Here is a 23,861-nt window from a genome sequence, read left to right on the forward strand (position 1 = left end):
TCTTGTCATCTCAATATTATAGAGAACCGTCATAAACGGTAGAATATCTAGCTAACTCTAGAATTTTATCCACATACTCATATAAGGAAATTCACTCAGTGGCGAATAAGTTGTGGCAAAGGTCTTAATCACATCATTCACATGCAATTCATAACAATTGCCATGTTCATCACAATAATCTGCCATTTCTCATGCAAATAATGATAAACATTCATTTACATGCACTTCCATATATTTACTCTTCTTCCCTTCTTATTTGGTCACACATTTATCAACGTAATGAGGTACATTAGTCACTCATCAAACAACATGTGGTCATACTCAATAAATGGATATACTCAGAAGATAAGTGAATACCTTCAGATTCGGAAATTAAATATACTCGGGTTCATAAAATAAAAATATTTAGATTTAGAAAGTAAAAATACTCGGGTTCATATATAAATCTATTGATATTTAGAAAGTAAAATCTACTCGGGATCATAAGTAAATAGATTCAGATTCAGAGAGTAAAATCTACTTGGGTTCAGAAGTAAATAGATTCATATTCAAAGAGTAAAGTCTATTCGGGTTTAGAAGTAAACAGATTCAGATTCAGAGAGTAAAGTCAACTCGGGTTCATGAGTAAACAGATTCAGATTCAGAGAGTAAAATCTATACGAGTTCAGAGATAAATAGATTCATATTTAAAGAGTAGATTTTACGAATGATGGTTAAATTTGAATTTACAAATATGACTTTTCCAAGTTCAGATTCACCATTTCCACTTACCAAATGTAGCCTACTCTAAGAAAAACAATCAATCACCTTTTAAACATGCATGAGACCAGCAAGACGAATTCAACAATCACTTCAAGGATGAGATTTCCAAGTTCAGATTCAACAATTTCACTTGCCAATTATATTACACTTGAAGAAAACAAATCACACACTTTTTGAACATGTACGAGGCCAGCAAAACGAATCCAACAATCACCATATCCACAACATTATATCACATCAAAATGGCATATCTCAACCTACCAAGCTTAAAAGTGTTAGGCAAATTGAACTAACTTAAAATCTAGAGTCTTCATTTACTTCGCGCAAGATCTGAACAACCCAAAGTTAGAATCACCTTGTAGATCTTGGATCGGAAAGTGGTGAAAATAGAGTATTTCTCTTTGATAGCTTTGATGGTGAAAAAGAGTTACGGCCTAGATAATTTCCTCTAATGTTACCCAATTTTAAGTGATGTATAGGAGCAGATTTTAGGTGGAAGAGTGCATGTAATTATGGGTGGTCAATTCTCACTCAATCTACGGCTAAGTGTGAATAAGTTGGTGTATAATGCACCCATGTAATGATTGCTTAAGTTTCTAGGTGTCACAATTAGCAATATGGTCTCATTTTAAAAGAACACTTGGCCATGTATGCTTCATTACAAGAACATGTGGCAATATTTCACTTAATTGATGGCCAAATGGGAGAAGAATTTGATGACTAATGCCTTATGGTGATGACACTTAGTCCTTAGGTGTCAAGTAAGCATGAGTCTCACCTTGAAAGAGACACATGGCTTTACATGTATCCTTAGAAGGGCATGTGAGTATTATGTGTCAAGATTAAAAGAGTCTTGACATGCAAGGATAACAAAAGTAGCTCTCATGCTATCTAAGGAAAACAAGTGGCTTTCTAAGAATGATTAAAAAATAATATTGTGGGAAGTACTCCTCCCATGGCCAAATAAGTGTCTCTATTAATGTATGTAAATTGTGATTAATATTAGTTAACTAGGATTAAAAATAAGGTAACCCATGACAGTTGAATTCACCAAAATTATACCGAATGCCAAGAAAGTCTTGCTTTAGTAAATTCAAACTCGATAATCATATAATTGCGAAAATATCCATCCCCATTGACAATTAACATCACTCTAATCATCACTGTAGACGTCAACATTTCTCAATTTGTTTTCGAACTCAAGACGATTATGTTTGCGGAAAAAAAATCGTCTTCACGTTTTAACATTTTAACTAAGATTTCTACGTGTCCACCCAATTTCTAAACTAAATAATGCTTAACTTTATAACCTAAATATTATTATTGGACACCGAAAATTCCTAATGTCACACAATATTATTATAAAAAATCTGGGTGTCACAATTTATCTTTGAATATAATATCTGCGAGCTCACCTTCAAAGTGTTGGTTTTTGTGCGAAACATGTTTTTGTGAGAAAATATGCATAGGTAAAGATAATTCAAATATTGCAGCGGAAGCAAAAACCCATTTCGTGTATCTCCAAAGCATTGTTCGTGCATTTTAATAAGAAGCACTTAGAAATGAAGAGGAGGGCTAATCTCATTACCCTTGTACTATGCCCAAAGCAATTTTGTTATGATACTTCGGTTTCAATGAATTTGGTTATGATGTTCTTCAGTTCCAACCCGACAAACGTCGGACCTCTAGTTCAAATACACCATCAATCACACGTCAAACTTTGGAGAGAATTCGAGAGTTCACCACTTCAATTGTGCTAGCAATTGTTCTTTTGTGTGTGTTGATCATTTTCGAAAAGGTCACTCTCTCTTTATTAGTCTCAGATCCAATTTATTTGAATCAATTCGGCCATTAACTCTGAAACCGTTTCAGAGCATTAATTCGACCATTGAGTCTAAACCTGTCTTAGAGTCTGAATCTGAACATTGATTTTGAAACCGTTTCAAAGCAATAATCTATGCATTAATTTTGTAACCGTTACACAATATTATTCTTGCATTAACTTTGTAACCGTTACAGAGTATTAATTCGGCCATTAAGTCTAAATTCGTTTCAGAGTCTGAATTTGAACATTAATTCTGAAACCGTTTCAGAGTCTAAATCTAAACATTGATTCTAAAACTATTTCAAAGCAATAACCCGGGCATTAATTCTGTAACTATTACAGAATATTATTCTGGGCATTAACTCTATAACCGTTACAGAGTATTAATTCAGCCATTAAGTCTAAACCCGTTTCAGAGTTTGAATCTAAACATTGATTTTGAAACCGTTTTAGAGCAATAATTTGGGCATTAAATCCTATAACCGTTATTGAGTTTTATTCTAGGCATTAACTCTGTAACCGTTAAACAGTATTAATTCGGCCATTAAGTTTGAACCCATTTGAGAGTTTGAATCTTAACATTGATTATGAACTCATTTAAGATCATTAATGTAGGCATTGATTCTGAACTCGTTTCAGATCATTAATCTTCAGCTCGACTCAATTTGATTGCCATAATTGCAAACACATTTGCAATATAATCTCTCACGTTCAAATGTTATTCTGAATTGGTCATGGTGTGTGACATTCCTAGGTTCATCACTAAGCTGGTAGTAAGACTTGTATTAACACATTAGTACTTCCAAGAGAACTAATTGTCTTGTGATATCTCCAGGTCCTACAAACCAAGAGCGACATCTAGCAATATGTCATGGCTATCCAGACAGTGTGCATGTTTTAAGAACATAATGAACCTGTCAGCTTTGGCTACGATGTAATTCAATTCTTCTGTCTTACTGTGTCCCGATCGAACAAAGGCCATGGAATTATTTGTCAGGCCACCAATTTGATCGTATTCACAAACCTAATTGACACGGAAGCGTTAATGTGCGCACTTGTGAACCATAGTCATCTAACATACAAGTTAAGACCGTGCCTCAGATCTAAGGATTATTTACATAAAACCAGAGCACGAACAATTAGTCTTGACCCTTACCAAAAAAAAAACAATTAGTCATTGACCCCGTTAAAAGCTTCCATATTGCTAATCGTTCTGTGCATGTCATGTTCAATGAACTTTTCTGATACAAGCAACTGTGTTCTAACTAGGGTATCACAATACTCAATGACTTGTGATTCATCATTCTCTTAGGTATCAAATACTTAGTGGTGAAGCTTGATAACACACCAATCTCAAGATCATCAATATACTCTCAATGATCCATCAATCGAAAACAAGTTAAAGACTCAATCTAACTGTAAACATGTCACACATATTCTTAACACCTTAAGAATAAGTTCAGTCGCAAATGATCTCATAGAATCATTCATATATATGGGACAATGAATGAATACGTCTTTGCCATTAAACAATTGAAGTCCCTAACATGTAACTATTACATGGTTGCTTTAGGGCATATAGCCAACACAAAGAGGGGCAGCTGTTGACACCTAAATTTTTGGCGATCCTCGTTAGTTATTCATTGCATAAGAAAATTAGGACTCAATACCGACTTCTAAACATAAGATCATTAACATAATATGCATTTGCATTGTAGATGTCAGAAATATTTTCATTGGTCCGCATAAATTTCAGTTAGATCGGTCCGGTTATGACTTACCTGGAATTAGCCCAATGTGCTAGATCAATTTGGACTTAGGAGGGAGATTAGGCCCTAAACTCACTTGAATTTCCAAGACTAAGTCCGCCCGACCCGAAACAAGGATACACGAGCAGATTTAAAGAGGCAAAATAAGGAAAGAAATCACAGCCAGCCAAGAGAAGGAGTCAGTCGAATATTTTTCCGTATATAATGGACTCACGTATGAAGGTGTGGCAAGTGAGGCAAGATCGGTGAATTTTGGCAAGATATTGAGTGGGGTTGGGAAATGAAAGAAATAACATATAAAGAGAAAATAAGGAAAAGAATCAAGACATTTGTGGAAGGTAGGGCTGCTGGAATTAGCTGGCCATGAAATCGTATGGAAAGTGAGTGAATTTGGGAAAGGAAAACGGGAAACAAATCAAGAAAAGCCGTGAATTAAAGGACAAGAAAAACTTCACTTGCTCAATGGAGACCTGGATGATTTTCTATTGAGAGGCTTCTTCGCGAATTCTAAAGGGAGACACAAGTCCCTCGCAGACAGACATCAAGCACATGTAAGATTAAAACTGAAGGATTCTAATCATGCATAGAAGAACAAAATTCAAGCACAATTAGAATCAAATGCGGAAAACAGGATCGAAAATAAACTGACCTCCAGCCATTGTTCAACTTTACGTTCGTCGGAAATCCACGGTAATTCGACGTCAATTCGAAACGATTACGGGCGCACTCTACTAACCCAATCCCCTCGCGTACTGATGGTGTATTACCGAATGAGAGGGTTTGTGTTAGACCTTGTGTTAGCCCTTATGGAATGAACGTTCATCTTTATAAACCGCTTCCCATCAAGGTGGTTACCGAAGAGGGCGGTTGTCACCGAAGGGGTACGAAGCGTGGAAAAAACCGACAGTGAATAACCGTCACTCAAAAGAGAAAACGTGGGTCAAACCTAAATGTGGGATCACATTACAAATATAACATTCTCCCACTTGATCCCAACATTTTCATCATACAGATTACCCAACCAAATCCACGAAAACCATATGCTTAAGAAAAGAAACAAAACACATGAATCATGGCGACATGTCCTCTAAGAGCGAGTAATATCTTCCATGTATTACAATGCATCTTATTCCTTTAATGTCAGCCCATATGTGACAACACATCTTAATGAATAAACCCTATGTTTATTCCAAAACCAAGGATAATTGTTATTCTCATAAACAACTGAATGTGTACACCAGAAATTGAGAATAACATTACAATTGAGTAAGAGTTTCACACAACAAAAATCATCCGTACGACAATAAATCACATTATGGGAATTATTCCCATACTAGCCACATGATCCTTATACTTCATTGGTGGCATGCCTTTAGTTAAAGGATCAGCTATCATCAATTCAGTGCGAACGTGTTCAATGACCACTTTATTCTCCTTAACACGTTCCTTTATGGCTAAATACTTAATGTCGATGTGCTTACTTCGATTGCCACTTCTAGCATTTTTAGCCGTAAAAACCGAAGCTGAATTGTCACAATATATTCTTAATGGCCTAGAAATAGAATCAACAATTCTAAGCCCTGAAATGAAACTCTTCAACCATACACCATGCGAGGTAGCCTCAAAACAAGAAACGAACTCAGCCTCCATAGTGGAAGTAGCAGTCAAAGTCTGCTTCGCACTCCTCCATGACACGGCTCCGCCAGCTAACATAAAAATGTATCCTGATGTTGATTTTAGAGAATCAACACAACCAGCGTAATCCGCATCCGAATAACCAACTACTTCCAAGTTGTCAGTCCGTCTATACATAAGCATGTAGCCTTTAGTACCTTGAAGGTATCTCATCACTTTCTTTGCAGCTTTCCAGTGGTCTATCCCTGGATTACTCTGATATCTTCCCAACATTCCCACAGCAAAAGCGATGTCAGGTCGAGTGCAAACCTGAGCATACATCAAGCTTCCGACAGCAGAAACATATGGGATGTTCTTCATTTGTTCCCTTTCTAGATCGTTCTTCGGGCACTGGTTCAAATTGAACCTATCACCTTTCACAATGGGTGCTACACTTGGTGAACAATCTTTCATCCGAAATCTCTCCAAGACCTTATTGATATAGGTTTCTTGAGATAGTCCTAAAACTCCTCGAGTTCTATCTCTATGGATCTTAATGCCAATGACATAAGATGCCTCACCCATATCCTTCATGTCAAAACTCTTAGAGAGGAATTGTTTCACCTCATGCAACAACCCCTTATCATTGGTTGCAAGTAGAATATCATCCACATATAGCACAAGAAAACAAATTTTGCTCCCACTGACTTTCTGGTATATGCATTGATCCATGATATTCTCTACAAAGCCGAATGAAGAGATGACATTATGGAATCTTAAGTACCATTGGCGGGATGCTTGTTTCAAGCCATATATAGATTTCTTAAGCTTGCACACCAAATGCTCACCTTTACTAGAGGAGAATCCTTCAGGTTGTTTCATGTAAACCTCTTCCTCTAGTTCCCCATTGAGGAACGCCGTTTTCACATCCATTTGATGTAATTCCATATCAAAATGGGTAACCAAAGCCAAAATAATACGAAGAGAATCTTTCTTAGATACAGGAGAAAATGTCTCTGTGTAATCGATTCCTTCCTTTTGAGTGAATCCTTTGGCAACAAGTCTAGCTTTATATCTCTCAATGTTGCCCAATGAGTCCTTCTTAGTTTTGAAGACCCACTTACAACCAATGGCCTTCACACCATTAGGCAACTCAACCAAATCCCAGACTTCGTTTGATGCCATAGAACTCATCTCATCCTTCATGGCACTGTACCACAAATTGGATTTATCACTACTCATGGCTTGTGAAAACGTTTCAGGATCATTCTCAGCTCCAATATTATAGTCAGACTCTTGTAGATACACAATATAATCACTAGAAATTGCTGATTTCCTCATTCTAGTAGATCTTCTTAATGTTGTATCAACATTCTCTTGAGGATCGTGTTGTTCAACTGGTTGTTCAACAGCTTCTGGTAATTGTTGAACAACTGGATCTACCAGATCATTATCAGCAAGTTGTGGAACTTCAATAGTTGGTTGTTCAATAGCAGGCTGAACTGAAGGGGCGTTATGAACAACAACCAACCTAATACTTGAAGTGGAAGGTTGAGTATCTGAATGATCTTTCTCAGGAACAATGTCCTTCAATCGATCACTCCCACTAATCAAGTTATTTTCAAGAAACTTAGCATTTCTTGATTCCACAATCCTAGTAGTGTGAGATGGACAATAAAACCTGTATCCCTTGGACTTTTCGGCATATCCAATAAAATATCCACTTACAGTCCTTGGGTCCAACTTCTTTTCCTGTGGATTATAGACTCTTACTTCAGACGGGCATCCCCAAACGCGTACATGTCTCAAACTTGGTTTCCAACCTTTGAATAACTCAAAAGGCGTCTTTGGGACAGCCTTGGTTGGAATTCGATTTAATATGTACACTGCCGTCTTAAGAGCTTCAGTCCACAAGGACTTAGGAAGTTTGGAGCTACTAAGCATACTCCGCACCATGTCCAATAAAGTTCGGTTTCTTCTTTCTGCTACGCCATTTTGGTCCGGAGAACCTGGCATAGTGTATTGGGCAACTATCCCATTCTCTTAAAGAAACTTTGCAAACAGACCAGGTGCTTGTCCATCTTCAGTGTATCTACCATAAAAATTCTCCACCTCTATCTGATCTCACGATCTTAATTTGCTTGCCGCATTGTTTCTCTACTTCCGCCTTAAAAACCTTAAAGGCATCCAACGCTTCATGTTTATTATGAAGCAAGTAGAGATACATGTAACGTGAGTAATCATCAATGAAGGAGATGAAGTATTTCTGACCATACGAGTCCATATCAGGACTACAAATGTCCGTATGTATGATTTCTAATATGTCTGTACTCCTCTTGGCACCTTTCTTTGTCTTGTTGGTCTGCTTTCCCTTTATGCAGTCCACGCAAATATCATAATCAGTAAAATCCAAAGTACCGAGTACTCCATCATTTACTAATCGCTTAATTCTATCTATGGAGATATGTCCCAATCTCCGGTGCCACAACATGGAGGAATCTTCATTCACAACACATCGTTTTATATCAGCATTGTCATGAACATGCATCGCATTATAATAGGCATTGTCTTGTAAATTAATTCGAAAAAGACCATCAGACAAAATACCACTCCCAACAATTTCAGATTTAAACAATAAACTGAAGTTTGAATCTGAAAAGTTAAAAGAGTAACCCAAAGGCACAAGTCTTGAAACTGAAATTAAGTTTCTAGAGAAACTTGGAACATAAAAGGTCCTTTCCAAATTCAAAACAAAGCCACTATTGAGAACTAATCTACATGTCCCAATAGCTTCTACATGCGAACACATCTTGTTTCCCGAATAGATACTTTGTTCACTTCCCACTGGCTTCCTGTGGTTTTGAAAACCCTGTAAGGAATTCGAAATATGGATTGTAGAACCAGAATCAATCCACCAAGTGTTGTGACTCACATCAGCCATATTAGATTCATAACAAACATAAGAGGTTGGATTACCTTTCTTCTCGAGCTAGGCCTTAAATCTGACGCAATCCTTCTTCATATGCCCCTTCTTTCTACAGAAGAAACATTTGGATTCCTTCTTAATGTCAGCTTGGGGAGGTATTTTACCTTTCCCCTTCTGCTTGCCGTGACCCTTATTCCTTTCTTGTGTTGCCAAATGAGCACTTTCTCCCAATTCCATAATCAGCCTCTCTTCCTCTTGAACACACATGGTCATAAGTTCATTAATTGACCATTTATTCTTATGTGTGTTGTAGGAGATCTTGAAAGGTGCATACTGTTGTGGGAGAGTGTTCAGAATGTAGTACACAAGAAATGATTCAGATATCTCAACCTCAAGGTTTTTCAGCTAAGCTGCAATGTCCCTCATCTTCATGATGTGCTCACGCACACCTCTAACACTTGTGAGCTTTAGAGATGAAAACTTCATTATCAGGGTCATGACATGTGCCTTTTCTGAAGTCTCAAACTGCGCATCAATGGCCTCCAATAAAGCCTTAGCATTGCTATGCTGAGCGACTGAACCACGGATACTAGGAGATACTTTAGTCCTTATGAACATCACACTAAGGCGGTTGGACCGCTCCCACTGTTCATAAAGGGCTATCTCAGCTGCAGTGCTCGTGTCAGTAGGAGCAAGTGGTTCGTCTTTCCTTATAGCATAGTCAATGTCCATGCACCCCAATTGAAGAAAAATTGACTCCTTCCAAACTTTATAGTTTTCACCGTTCAGTATGGGAACATCACTCTTAAATTCAAAGAAATTCACAGGTTGTAAAACTGCATATCAAACAATCATGCTTATGTCACAAAATTTGAGGCAAAATCAACATATATCATGTTCTACCAATGTAAAACATGTCACAAAATATGAATCACATAACATAAAAACTGCCTGTGGGCTAAGTTTTTAATTTAAATAGATTCATAAATTCTTCATGAAGAAACTATCATATTATATTCCTTTCCTTAATCCCTGTGGGTAAATTAAGAAAAATAATATGATATTTCAACCTAATTAATCAAATTAATATAATGAAAATTCCTGTGGGATAAAATTCATCATATTAATAAGATTAATTACAATCAATGTCCATTTCCAAATGTGGTCCGAATGCTCTTAATATATAATTTAATTAATTAAAGATGCTGTGGCTACTCCTCAATTAATTAAAATATATGGATCACTGGACATTTAATTTCATGCATAAAAATATTCATAAAATGCATGAAGGATAAAACAATAAACTTAATTCGGCAAGGGGCAGAATGGTAATAATGGGTAAAAGGCAGGGGCAGAAGCGTAAAAAATAAAGGAGGAGTTCTCTAGTCCCAGGGCGCGTGCGCGGCACGCGCCTGCCCTATGCGCGGGCGCGTGGCGCGCACGCGCATTCTTTACCGTGCGGCGCACGCGCCTGCAACTGCCGCGCGAGTGGGCCGCACGCGCCTGCAGTTGCGCGCGCGTGGAGACCACGCGCCAGCAGTTGCGCGCGCGTGGCGGCCACGCGCTTCTTCCTCCGCGCGAACAGAAGCGTTTTCTTGCCATTTTTCGCCGTTCTTCTCCGTTCCGCCGTGCATTCGTCCGAATGGGTCTCCTTCGGTAGCCCATATCATACCAAAATAATTAATGGGTTTCGGAGACCACATCAGCGCGACCATATGGACCCAAAATTCGGCTAAAACAACCAAGAAATAGACTCGAATCAAGCAAAATTCCGTCCAAACGCATAAACCCCAACTTGCAACTTCCGCCGCTCAAACAGCCTCCGGCAATCACCGAAATGCCAGATTAACTTAGGGCTATTCTTCTCCATGGCGGTGTGACCGTGCCGGTCCAAAGTCGAGCGGTGGGTCGCCGGAATTTGGCCGGAATCAGCGATTTCCCTCTTAGCCCCAAAAAGTCCGAATTACTATTCATCTCAAAAAGCCCCGAAAAATACACCAAAAATTCAACAAGAACAAGGCAGAGGCACTAATCACGCTCTGATACCAAATGTAAGATTAAAACTGAAGGATTCTAATCATGCATAGAAGAACAAAATTCAAGCACAATTAGAATCAAATGCGGAAAACAGGATCGAAAATAAACTGACCTCCAGCCATTGTTCAACTTTACGTTCGTCGGAAATCCACGGTAGTTCGACGTCAATTCGAAACGATTACGGGCGCACTCTACTAACCCAATCCCCTCGCGTACTGATGGTGTATTACCGAATCAGAGGGTTTGTGTTAGACCTTGTGTTAACCCTTATGGAATGAACGTTCATCTTTATAAACCGCTTCCCATCAAGGCGGTTACCGAAGAGGTTGTCACCGAAGGGGTACGAAGCGTGGAAAAAACCGACAGTGGATAACCGTCACTCAAAAGAGAAAACGTGGGTCAAACCTAAATGTGGGATCACATTACAAATATAACAGCACAAGCACCCATATTCATTTTTGACCAATTTACACACGGTTTTGCTCTCTGAAGATTGAGGCGAGAGACTGAGCAAGAAAGGAGGCGCGGGTCCAGCACTTATACGAATTATCTCTCTTGACGTCCTTCATCCGGGGCGTTCCATCCACCATTAGCGGTTGCCCCCGTACTCCTCCTTGAAGGTCCTACACGAGCAGCACTTCGAGGAGTCCTCCTTCACGGCTCAAAGCGTCCCTCCGCTTTAATTCGTTGTTCTCCTATCACACCCGCCGTAGCCTCACTGTCGCTGCTCGTTTCACCACTCGTCGACGGTGAACACCCCTTGCTATTGTTCATTTCGGTTCGGTATACTAAAATTTAGGTAATTCTTAAACTCGCATAATTTAAATGTGCGATTTGCCTAAATTAGAGTTACTTTATTCTAACCTTGATATGGCATATGATCTTAGGTGTATCCCAAATAGGAAATTTCCTCGTTGCATATAATTGAGTTTTTGATCTTAAGGCCTAAGATTGGATCCAATTACCTTTGTTTCCTATTTTGGATGTGGTGAATATTTAATTATGTGGGTTTATATATTGCATGTCATTAATTTAGGAAATATTTTTATTATAAAAATACAAAAAAAAGTTGCATTGCATTATTTACGATAGATTAGTTTCCTAATTAAGAATTTCCTATTTTAGGAGCAATGTAGTAATTTAGTAAATTACCTAATTTAAGTTAGGTCATTATATACTGTAAGTAGTTTCCCATTTTAGCTTTAAAAGAAAATTTATAAAAAATAACATGCATATAGAATTAGTTTCATAAATCACTCGTCGTCATCATATCCACGTCATAGTATCCATGTCATTTAGTGAATATATGCCTAGGTTCATATAAATCTAATTGCATATTAAATTAGTTCATAATGTCAGAATTAGTTTACATTTAATTAAATAATTCATGTCACGTGTCATTAGTTTAAGTTAGAATTACTTAGACATAACTTAGATTAAAATTGCATCACATGCATAGCACATGGTTTGGGAAAAGTGTCAAAAAAGTCCTAAACCTTTTGCATTGATGTCAATTTAGTCATAAACCTTTTTTTTGTGCCAATTCAGTCATAAACCTTTTGCATTAGTGCCAATTCAGTCCTAAACCTTTTGCATTGGTGCCAATTCAGTCCTAAACATTTTTATGATGTCAATTCAGTCCTAAACCTTTTGTATTTGTGCCAATTCAATCCTAAATCTTTTGTTTTTGTGTCAATTCAGTCCTTCCCGCCAATTTTGGCCAGATTTTGTTGACGTGGACATCGACCGGCCAACGGCCGGTCACCGGCATGGATAACTTTAATAATATTTTAATATTTTATTGAATATTTATTTCTTTTTTTTGTTTTTTTCTTTTCTTTTCTTTTTTCCCCTCCCCTCCCTCCTCCGGTGACCGGCTAAAGGCCAGAGGCCGGCAAGGTTGGGTCAACCTCGCCAGATCTGACGACTCAAACTCGTCGGATCTGGCGAGGTTAGGCCTCGCCCAGCCGCTGGCAAGGTTCGCCCTCGCTAGCGACGGCGAAGGTGAGCCTCGCCGGTCGCTTGGCGAGGCTCGCCTTTGCTGTCGTGGGCGAGGGCGAGCCTTGCCGGTGCCGGCCTCTGGCCTCTAGCCGGTCGCTGGTTCAGCGACCGGCTGGAGGAAGGAGGGAGGGGAGGGGAAAAAAAATATTCAAAAAAAATATTAAAATATTATTAAAGTTGTCTACATCAGCGCCAGTGACCGACCGTCGGCAGGCCAGCGTCTATGTCAGCAAAATCCAGCCAAAATTGGCCGGAAAGACTGAGTTGGCACAAAAACAAGGTTTATGATTGAATTGGCACCAATGCAAAATGTTTAGGATTAAATTGGCATCAATTTAGGACTAAATTGGCACAAATGCAAAAGGTTTAGGACTGAATTGGCACAAAAAAAAGGGTTAGGACTGAATTGGCACCAATGCCAAAGGTTTAGGACTTTTTTTGACACTTTTTACTTTTATAAAAAAAATAAAAACCCCAAAAGAATTAAATGTCATTGCATTTAGAAACCATGTTAAAAACATGCATGCAATTTTAAATTAACAGTCTTGCTGAACACTTGGGGCATTACCATAATGAAGTCATGCTTTACTTAATGTACTGAGGTTTTTGCCTATTTTCCAGCAATTTATTTATCACTTTGATTTATTGAGTGTTACATTATTTGATTGCATTCTCGCATGATCATCTCTCGTAGCTTAATGGTTTAAGCTTAAAATTCACCAAGACTGCTTGCAAATGTATTTTTAAAAATAAAGATAAAAGGTACCAAAAGAGTATTAGAGCATATCCAAGTTCCCATATCTATGATATCTTTGGTTTGGGCAAAAGTACACCACAAGTGCCATAACTTGTGTACGGCGATCACTTTGGTGCCATAACTTTTTTTCGGATCACTTTGGTGCCAAGTCGGAGAAAAAAAGATCACTTTAGTGCCAATTTGGCCGGAAATCCGACGTGGCATTTTTTATTAATTTTTTACGCCGACGTGGCTCGCCGGAAGCTGAGTCAGCGTGTACAGCCAGCAATTTTTAATTTTAAATAATTTTTTTTAGCGTGTACAGTCAGCATTTTTAATTTTAAATATTTTTTTTCCTTTTTTTTTCTTCTTTCCTTTTTCTTTTCTTTTCTTTTCTTTTTTTTCTTTTCTCCCCTCGCCGGCAGGTTGCCGGTGGCCGGTCGGCCACCGGCGAAGCCCGGGAAGGGCTGGGCGAGGGCGGCCTTGCCCATGGCCAGCGACAGGTGAGGCCAGCCCTCGCCGGCCCAGGCGAGGGCTGCCCTCACCCGACGTCGGCGAGGGTCGCCCGACGCCGGCGAAGGTCGCCCGACACCGGTGAGGGTCACCTATGCCCGACTCAGCGAGGGCGACCCTCGCCCGCCCGTGCGAGGGCTTCCCTTGCCCGACGCGGCGAGGGCGACCTCGCCGGCGTCGGGCGAGGGTCGCCCACGCCCGACTCAGCGAGGGCTTCCCTCGCCGACGCGGCGAGGTTGCCCTCGTCGGATCCGGCGAGGGCGACCCTCGCCGGGCGTTGGGCGAGGGTCGCCCACGCCCGACTCAGCGAGGGCGACCCTCGCCGGCGTTGGGCGAGGGTCGCCCACGCCCGACTCAGCGAGGGCGACCTCGCCCGCCCGTGCAAGGGCCGCCCTCGCCGGCGTCGGGCGAGGAAGCCTCACCGGGCGGGCGAAGGTCGCCTTCGCCGGATCTGGCGAGGCAACCCTCGCCGGCGTCGGCGAGGGCAGCCCTCGCTGTCGCCGGCCATGGGCAAGGCCGCCCTCGCCCAGCCCTTCCCGGGCTTCGCCGGTGGCCGACCGGTCACCGGCGACCGGCCGGCGAGGGTAGAAAAGAAAAAAAAGAAAAGAAAAGAAAAAGGAAAGAAGAAAAAAAAAGGAAAAAAATATTTAAAATTAAAAATGCTGACTGTACACGCTGAAAAAAATTATTTAAAATAAAAAATGCTGACTGTACACGCTGACTCAGCCTCCGACGAGCCACGTCGGCGTCAAAAATTAATAAAAAATGCCACGTTGGATTTCCTGCCAAATTGGCACTAAAGTGATCTCTTTTCCTCCGACTTGGCACCAAAGTGATCCGAAAAAAAGTTATGGCACCAAAGTGATCGCCGTATACAAGTTATGGCACTTGTGGTATGCTTTTGCCCTTTGGTTTGCAGAAGTAAAGTGTATTATCCATACTTTACTTAGTTTCTAATTGACTCGTAATAGATTAGTGGCGACTTATAAATAAATAAAATTGCACGTTAAATTAAATCAAAACCCCAAAGTTATTATTGGTATGGGTTTGGGAGAGTAACTCTTTGGCTTAGTAACCCATTAACTTTGCCTTGGTGGTTCATCTTTAGGAAAGTCGCGACAGAAACACCAGCTAGGATCGGACGACGACCTTCTGGGCGCCGAAAGAGAAACAGCTTTACTTTGACAGATTAGGTGAACAAGGCCATTGCGATTAATGTGTTTCTGTGCATGTCATAATTTATGCTACATCTGCTGATGCATAAGCTCATTTTGATGGAGAACTTAACGATAATAAGATGAAGATCTTATATCCTATAAGGTGTTCTCCTAGCAAATTCACTCTAAGCAAGAGTGTGCAGCTTTTTAATTAAAAAACAGGGCCAAATTTATCAGTGAAAAAGTCATAGAAAATCTTCAAACTATGTCCATTGTGACATATTTATCATAAATTTTTTCTTGTGACATAAAAAACTTCAAACTTGACCTACGGAACAATTTACCCTCAATCAAAGTTTCGTTACATGATTTTTCAGGCAAAACAACGTCATTTTTATTTTACTTAAATTATGTGGGCGTCATGTCAACGGTGTTTGTTTTCTGGCGTCAATGTAAGTAAATTTTTAACTGTTCTTATGGATAAAACTTTGACGAAGGGTAAATGTGTCACACAGATATAATGTAATACGTCACAGTGAGCATAGTTTATGATTTTTGGTAACTTTTGTTTAATTTATCACGAAATTTAAGTATACAATTTTTCAGCCTATTAAAATACGTCTTCGTTTATTTATGTATCCCCAATAATGTTATACCAACCTACTTTTGTGATTATGATATGCCCCCGAAAGCAAATCACCTCTCCCGGTCTCTTTTATGTCTGACACGACACCTGCAGTGTCTCCTCAGAATCCTCCCACCAGACATCTTTCTCTATTTCGTAAGAAGACAAAAAAGGCACAAACTTTATGAGATTTCCGAGTACATAACAACTGAAGAAAACGACTAAAGCCCGATCACTCAGAATCCTCCCTCACTTTTTGCTCAGTGCTCGCCGTTCGCTTCCTCGTTTTATTGCAAACGTCTTGCACGCTTCAATTAATAAATTGCACAAATCGATAAACCAATCTTTTTACTCAGTCTACTCGGCTTCTGTGTTTTTTAATTGCTGCGACCGATCTGTCCTAGGCGACAGTTCCTGTTATATAAATTAGCCCAAAGCTGTCTGTTTTATTAGTCATCTCTTTTCGTTTCATTCGGTTCAAGAATCACTGGCTCTTAACTTCCAAGTTTCATCTGAACGGCTATTTCCACGCTCCTAGATATGCAAGAACTGCCGTTGCCTTTTGCCACTACGGCCATTCTTGGTGGGCTTTCACTGTTGTTGCTCTTCTCTTTCTTCTTGAGGAAACTCGGCTCCACCCAGAAGATTAATGGCCAGTCCACTCTTCCACCTTTACCGGGTAATCTTTGTTTCTGCTGAGAAAAAGAACTGGAAACAGTGAGCGCTTTTTGTGTCTTGTAATGATGATTTTGTGTTTGTTTTTTCTTTCTGGGGTACTTGAATTTGATGCAGAGGTTCCTGGGTTGCCCATAGTGGGGAATTTGCTTCAACTGAAGGAGAAGAAACCTCACAAGACCTTTACAAAGTGGGCTGAAACTTATGGCCCTGTTTATTCCATCAGAACCGGTGCTACTACTTTGGTGGTACTCAATTCCGCTGATGTTGCCAAAGAGGTAATACTAATGGCCAGTGAATGACCAAGAGGCAGCTGGCGAGAGCCGGGTCACTCTGCCCGCTTGGTGTTTCGTGCGATTTCATAAGATATAGGCTATAATATATGAAATTGCATAAAATAGTTTTATATCTTGCCCCTTGAGTAAGGTGTTGAAAATTTTCCTTATCTCGCTCCCAAAGCTGGGCTTACGCAGCAGCTAATGGTATGGTAACAGCTGTCACCATGCTGTATACAGATGACTCTTGTCATTTGTTGAAATAGGCTGTCATTCTTTCTGGCTATGACGAAAACTTAGGAGTGTACTTGTTATCAGTTCTCGCTTGGTGGAGTCATCACAAGTCTCTGCATTTATAAACTACATTAAACTACTTTCGTTTTTTATAATGTGGCGCAGTGTTGTCAAAGGGCGAATAAGTTGAAAGTGATCAGAGAAATTAGTTATGCTTTAATTTAACTCTCCGTCAACCACTTGTTTTTCCATGTGAGTTGCATGGCAGGGATGCCTAAATTTTTCCAGTCAATAAACATCAAATTAGCTAATGAATATGGAAAAGTTTTGAGAAAACGAGAAAGGAAAAAACTGAAGTTTAGAAAGAGAGTCTATCTATTTATAAATCTATTTAATCTAATGTGTATAGGAGAAGTCTCTTCCTTTCCAGTGAAATGTTTGGAAACTCTTTATTCCATTTCTTGACAGTTTGGGGTTTGGCAGACTGGTTTGTAAGTGATCTCCATGAAATGAAAACTTTTCCACCTAGTGGAAGACACAAGATTTTAGACTAGGAGAAAGGTAAACAAAGAGATTGCAAAATCTTCGCTTGGGGGTGGGATAAAGAATTTTTGGAAGAAGTTTCATAGAAGTACACAATTCAGAATAATTTGCACTCAGCACCTAGCTTTTAATGATCTTGTGCTACTAAGATGTTCTGAAATATTTTGTTGAATGCTCAGGCATCCTCCTTTCTTTTTTCAGGCTCTGGTTACTAGATTCTCATCAATCTCTACGAGAAAGCTGTCAAATGCCCTGCGGATCCTCACAGCCGATAAATGTATGGTTGCTATGAGTGACTATGATGAATTCCACAAGATGGTGAAGCGATACATCCTTGCAGGTGTCTTGGGCGTGAATGCTCAGGTAAGCTGATAGATGTCTCTCTTTTGGACATGTGTTCATATGCATGCACGATAAGCTTCTAGAATCTTGATTTATGTGCCATAATCAGGGAATATTTTGAAATCATCCAGAATTATTAATGGGTTTATTTTCAGTAGGAATAACAAAACAAGCAAGTTTATGCGAACATTTGTAAACAGTGTAGATGAAGAGCAACCATTTGCTGATAAAGAACAGTGAAGATGTCTTTGCACAAATCAATACAGGAATAGATATCTACTCGAAACAGTTGAACTGTATTCTTGAAAATGTTGAGAGAGAGAGAGAGAGATCTTACCACTAGATTCTTGTCACTTTGACTTGGTGCTTGTTCATGTGCATCTACACGCAGAAGCGGCTACGTTCCCTCCGAGACACCATGATGGAAAACATTTCTAGACAATTACATGCCCTTGTAGATGGCCATCCTCTTGAAGCGGTCAATTTCAGGAAAGTCTTCCAGAATGAACTATTTGCGCTGGCACTCAAACAAGTAAGCTACCTCTTCTTTTCTATCCTTTCTAAACAAAAACAAGAAAAGAAAAGCAAAAGATCAGGGTCAATTGGTAATTGCGTTTCAGGCTTTGGGACAGGAGGTGAAATCCATATATGTGGAGGAACTTGGGACAACGTTGTCCAAAGAGGAAATGTTCAAGGTTATGGTGTCGGACATGATGGCTGGTGCAATTGAGGTGGACTGGAGGGATTTCTTTCCTTACCTGAGATGGATTCCTAGTAAAAGCTGGGAAAAGAAGATTGAACAACTGGCTTTCCGCAGGAAAGTGGTGGCGAAAGCCCTAATGAAGGAGCAGAAACGGAGAATCGCTTCAGGGGAGGTAGTGCTTGTTTTGAAATTTCCTTGAGAACTTTATTTTGAAAACTTTGAGGAACAAAGAACGACACTTTTCTGTTTTGCTTAATGTGGAAGTATGAGTTTTTCTGGATGGCTTCAAAAGTATTTACCAGTACTAAATGCTGAACAGTTCTTTAAAACATAAACGAATTTCTGCTTCAACTTATTTTTTTGAATTAGTTGTAGCTTTTGTAGTAAGTTGGGTCAACTTCTGAGCAGGAAGCGAACAGTTATATTGACTTCCTGATATCTGAATCCAAGACGCTTTCTGAGGAGCAGATCACCATTTTGCTCTGGGAGCCAATCATCGAGACTTCTGATACCACTCTGGTCACAACAGAGTGGGCTTTGTATGAACTTGCTAAGAATCCAAAATGCCAGGTTTAGCTAATTATTCAACTTATCCATTTTTTCGATTGTATCTGATTTTCTCACGTAAGCTTTAAGTAATTGTGACTTCCTTGACAGGATCGACTCGTCCAGGAGATTCAAAAAGTTTGTGGTTCTGAAACCGTCTCAGAGGACCACTTGTCTCAGCTTCTGTACTTGAATGCTGTATTCCATGAAACTCTGAGGAAACATAGTCCAGTTCCAATAATTCCTCCGCGCTATGTACATGAAGATACCCAATTAGGAGGGTACTTTGTCCCGGCTGGAAGCCAGGTAAATAATTACATAGGGTTTTTTATGCCTATTCCGTGTCTTGCATGTTGGATAAGGAATTTGAAGCTCGAATTGTGTTGTTCTAGCTTACTATAAACATATATGGATGTAACATGGACAAGAAGATATATGAGAAACCAGAAGAGTGGATGCCCGAGAGATTTCTCGATGAGAAGTATGACCCAGCAGACTTGTTCAAGACATCGGCCTTTGGAGGAGGGAGAAGGGTTTGTGCTGGAGCTCTTCAGGCCATGCTAATATCTTGCGCAGCCATCGGCAGACTAGTCCAGGAGTTTGAATGGCGACTGAAGGATGGTGAGGAAGAAAATGTCGATACAGTGGGACTGACGACTCATAAGCTTCACCCAATGCAAGCAATGCTGAAGCCAAGATGATTGGAATGAAGAAAGCATAGTAGCCACTGAAGTAGGAGAATTCTCTATGTAATCCAGTGGTTTTGTCCTGTTTTGCTGATAAATAGTTTCTAAGTCTTGCTGTGTGGTAGATGTTTTCAACAAAGTGCAACGCTGGTATAAGCAAGACGGAGGACTAGTCTGGACGTTACCTTTTTGTTGGTTTTGATGAAAAATGAAGAGGCTGACCCTGCTTGAAGTGTCGCCATCTTGCTATGTCATCACGTAGTTAATGCTATTACGTTGTTATGTTCATCGGTTCAAGGGCCCTTACAAGAAAAAAGATCACATTGCTTTGTGGTAAAAACTGAGGTAAGGACTCAAAGATAGGTTTGCTTAGGCAATGATCCATTTTAGTCCCGTAACAATATACCGAAGTTGGGGCTGGTTATATTGGTTTTTGGTTCCTCGAGTCGATTGAAAGAATTATCATTCTCTAATTTAGTTGGATTAGTAGGAACAAGAAATGCATTAATTTCCTTCAAAAGAACAGCAAATTCATGATTTGAGCTGCTTCGGTGGAAATGAAGACAGAATGATAGATTGCAAATGTTACAAGGACTACCAACATAGAATCTAGAGTCAATGCTAGGATAGGATTACGATTGGTCTGCCTGGATCAGATTCTTTTGTTTTTTGAGCTCTTAGATCACCTATCACATTGTGTGGTGTGTCTACGGCAAATTTACATTAGCCAGGTCTACCCATGACTCCTGAAAGTTTCATTACACAGCAAAGACTGACAAAATTTGTTTGTGATGCAATTCAGATGCTTTTGTTCCTTTCCTTTCTGCTAACATGTGTACACTACTGATCTTTAGCATTTTTCAATGTGCCAATCGGTTTCTAAGTGTTTAGTTTGCTCGAATAGTGATTACTTGAGTCTGAAGTGACAGCACATGTAAAATATTTTTGTGCTAGGAATCTTCATACAAACTCGGACGAATCTCAATCACATTGATGACGCCATACATAGAGCCACTCCAAACAAGATATCAAATGTCCATACAAAAAAAAAGGAAAAATTGTCTAAAAAATCATAATCTATTGTGCAATGGCCAATTCATTGCTAAACCTTTTAATGGCCAATTTAGTCCTAAATTTTTTACGATTTGCCAATGTAGTTCTTCCGGCTAATTTTCGATAGAAGTTGCTGACGTGACGGTCCAATGAACACCAACCGTCCTAGTGGTACAGTCGGCACTAATGTGGACGATTTTTGCAATTATTTAAAATTTTCTGAATTTTTTTGTTTTTTCTCTTACTTTTCTTTCCTTTTCTTTTTTCTCTTTTCCTTATTTCCCTCCCGCGGTCCCCGAGGCTTCGCCGATGGACAGGAAGGGTGTCCTGGCCCTCACTTGCGGCCAACCATCATTGAGGCCCCAGAAACAGGCGGAGAGAAATAGGAAAGAAAATAAAAAAAAATTAAAAGGAAAGATAAAGAAAGGAAAATAAAATTCATAAAACTTAAAAAATTTGAAAAACTCATCCACGTCAACACTAGCCGTGTCATATAAGATGATTGGCGTCCACATTAGCGATTTTTGACAAAATTGGCCGGAATGATTACATTGGAAAATCGTCAAAGTTTAGGACTAAATTATTTGAATTGAAAAGATTAGGACTAGAATGGCTTAGATTCAAGACATTTTGGAAAATTATCCCCAAAAACAAAATAACTTCTTAAAATGAAGCGAAAAATGAGAAAAGCTTCCTAAGAGGTAGTCCTTGATAAAAAAATAATAATAATTCTCGTTAAAAGATGAAAAAAATTCTCCGACGAAAAATTCTTGGCCAAATATCTAAGGCAGAAAGAAAGTTACCTGCAAACTCAGAGTTCTCAACATCCGAAGCTATCGAGCCATCAAATCATGATGCCAGAACAAGCATGCGCATGATCATCCTACACACACACACACACACACACACACACACACACACACATATATATATATATATATATATATATATATATATATATGCATTTGACTTAAACTCCACGATGACCGTTGCTGCTTAGTTAGTTTGACCTCCGAGGATCGCTTCGACATTCAATGGTCCATCCAAGAGTTACCACTCAAGAAATGAGAAAAATCAAGTTATAGGGGAATTATACCAAGGATCTCGTAACAGAAAAAAAAAATGCACTTCATAGACGGAGCAGTATGTGGACATTATTAGTCATCTTGGACTCAACCTCACATGTATTTTTATTTCCTGAATAAGGACACTAGAAGTACTAAAAGTATCAAAAGTTTCGTTGGTGCTCTAAACCATAAAACTTACATGGCATAAGGATACTAGAACTACCAAAAATTTCGTCGGTGTTCATTTTAGTGCTAAAAGTTTTTGCTTGGCTCACTTAAGTGCCAAATCGAAGAAAAAACGATCACTTAAGTGCATCCAACCACAAATGCCGGTCAAAAATATTATGTGGCTTGTTAATGCCTAAGTAGCTTTTTCATAAAAAAAGAAGAAGAACATCGACGTGGATTATGAGGTGGCCTTTAATCACAAAACGACGCCACACTAGAAAAATTCTCTCTTTCTTTGTCGTTCTCTCTTGCTCACTCTTTCTCTCTCATTCAAGCCCTCATGGCAATCAAACCTCCCCTTGTAGAGATGCTACGACCGTCGAATCTTGCCAATCTCGCGATTCCAGATCTCCATCTCGAAGCGAAATTCGTCCTCTAGGTCGGACAATGCGACCACAATAAGGCCGAACAGGGTTTGATTGGGCCGGGTGGATAGGGACTCCTCCTCGTTCCTATATAATTGTCCTAGGTTGGCGGAGATGGAAAGTGAGAGGATGGAGAATCGTGCTAGGGTTTATGAGTTCCTTTGTGGGATTGGGATTTTCCCCGACGAGTTCAACGAGCTGGAGCTTCCGGTAACAGTCGAGGCCATGAAGGAGCGAATTGATTTTCTTTACAAATTGGGGCTCTCGATCGAGGGCATCAATAACTATCCTCTAATCTTGGGTTGTAGCGTGAAGAAGAACATGATTTCGGTGCTTAGTTTGCTTCTATGTCCTAATTTAGCCCTAATTTGTCACTTTAGGAAAAAAATGGCAAACAAGCTAAAGTCGTGGCCGCCAAATTAGGGTTTTTTATTTGGGACAAACATGTAATCTATGTCATTTGGGACTATTGATTCTGACTGGGCATGCCGGCGAGCCACATGGGTCGGAAAAATTGATAAAAAATTGTCACGTCAGATTTCCGACGACCCAAATCAGAATTGGCACTTAAGTGGTCGTTATTTTTAAAGTGGCACTTGGGTGATCCATACGAAAATTTTGGCATTTAAGTGAGCATTGTACTCAACTTTTGACACTTTTAGTGTCCTTATGCCAAACTTCCATAGTTCACAAAAGCAAAGATAACATCCTATTCAAACAATTGTACTTTGAACATGGAGAAAAATGTCAATATGGCTGAAACAAGAGTAATCATGGTATTTTACATCACCGTACTCGATATCCTAATGTAAGACAGTGTTAACACCAAAAAATGACGCACCAGTAGGTTAGTCGGTTAGTAAGTATAGTTAAATCAGTAGGAGCCCCATTGTTGGTCCACGAGGATATCGGAAGCAATCGCCATTATGGTTAAGTGTTAACTCCTAAATTTTGGCTGATTATTTAGAGTTCAATTGAATAGAAAATTAGGGACTAATCTTTGACCCCCAAGAAAAAATAATATAATTTAATAGCATATGGTTTTAAAAGCATTCATCATTTAGTTCATTAGTTGCGTTTGTATTTTAACTGGACCAGCAGTGGTGAATGAACTTGAATCTGTCACAAGGACTGGCTCGTGCTACAAGCAAGATTCGGCCAGCACAAGGAGGAATTGGC

The 23,861-nt window shown here is 39.6% G+C and overlaps 2 protein-coding genes across 2 annotated transcripts; one reads left to right on the top strand and one right to left on the bottom strand.

Moving 5' to 3' along the window:
- Positions 1–9,301: 9,301 nt before the first annotated feature.
- Positions 9,302–9,628, bottom strand: LOC115667437 (uncharacterized). The gene has a single exon (XM_030589019.1). It carries the CDS (start codon positions 9,626–9,628, stop codon positions 9,302–9,304), a length of 327 nt encoding a protein of 108 aa, XP_030444879.1.
- A 6,642-nt stretch (positions 9,629–16,270) lies between these two features.
- LOC115680795 (ent-kaurene oxidase, chloroplastic-like) lies at positions 16,271–20,221 on the top strand. Its single transcript, XM_030604631.2, has 8 exons — positions 16,271–16,644; positions 16,758–16,918; positions 17,894–18,055; positions 18,426–18,566; positions 18,655–18,909; positions 19,146–19,307; positions 19,395–19,589; positions 19,676–20,221. Exons 1-8 carry the CDS (start codon positions 16,506–16,508, stop codon positions 19,982–19,984), a joined length of 1,524 nt encoding a protein of 507 aa, XP_030460491.1. The 5' UTR covers positions 16,271–16,505; the 3' UTR covers positions 19,985–20,221.
- Positions 20,222–23,861: the final 3,640 nt, after the last annotated feature.

The sequence above is a fragment of the Syzygium oleosum genome, unplaced genomic scaffold, assembly GCF_021117445.2.
Source record: "Syzygium oleosum isolate NSW1041296 unplaced genomic scaffold, Sole_v2.1 Sole_v2.05, whole genome shotgun sequence".
NCBI classification, from domain to species: Eukaryota; Viridiplantae; Streptophyta; class Magnoliopsida; order Myrtales; family Myrtaceae; genus Syzygium; species Syzygium oleosum.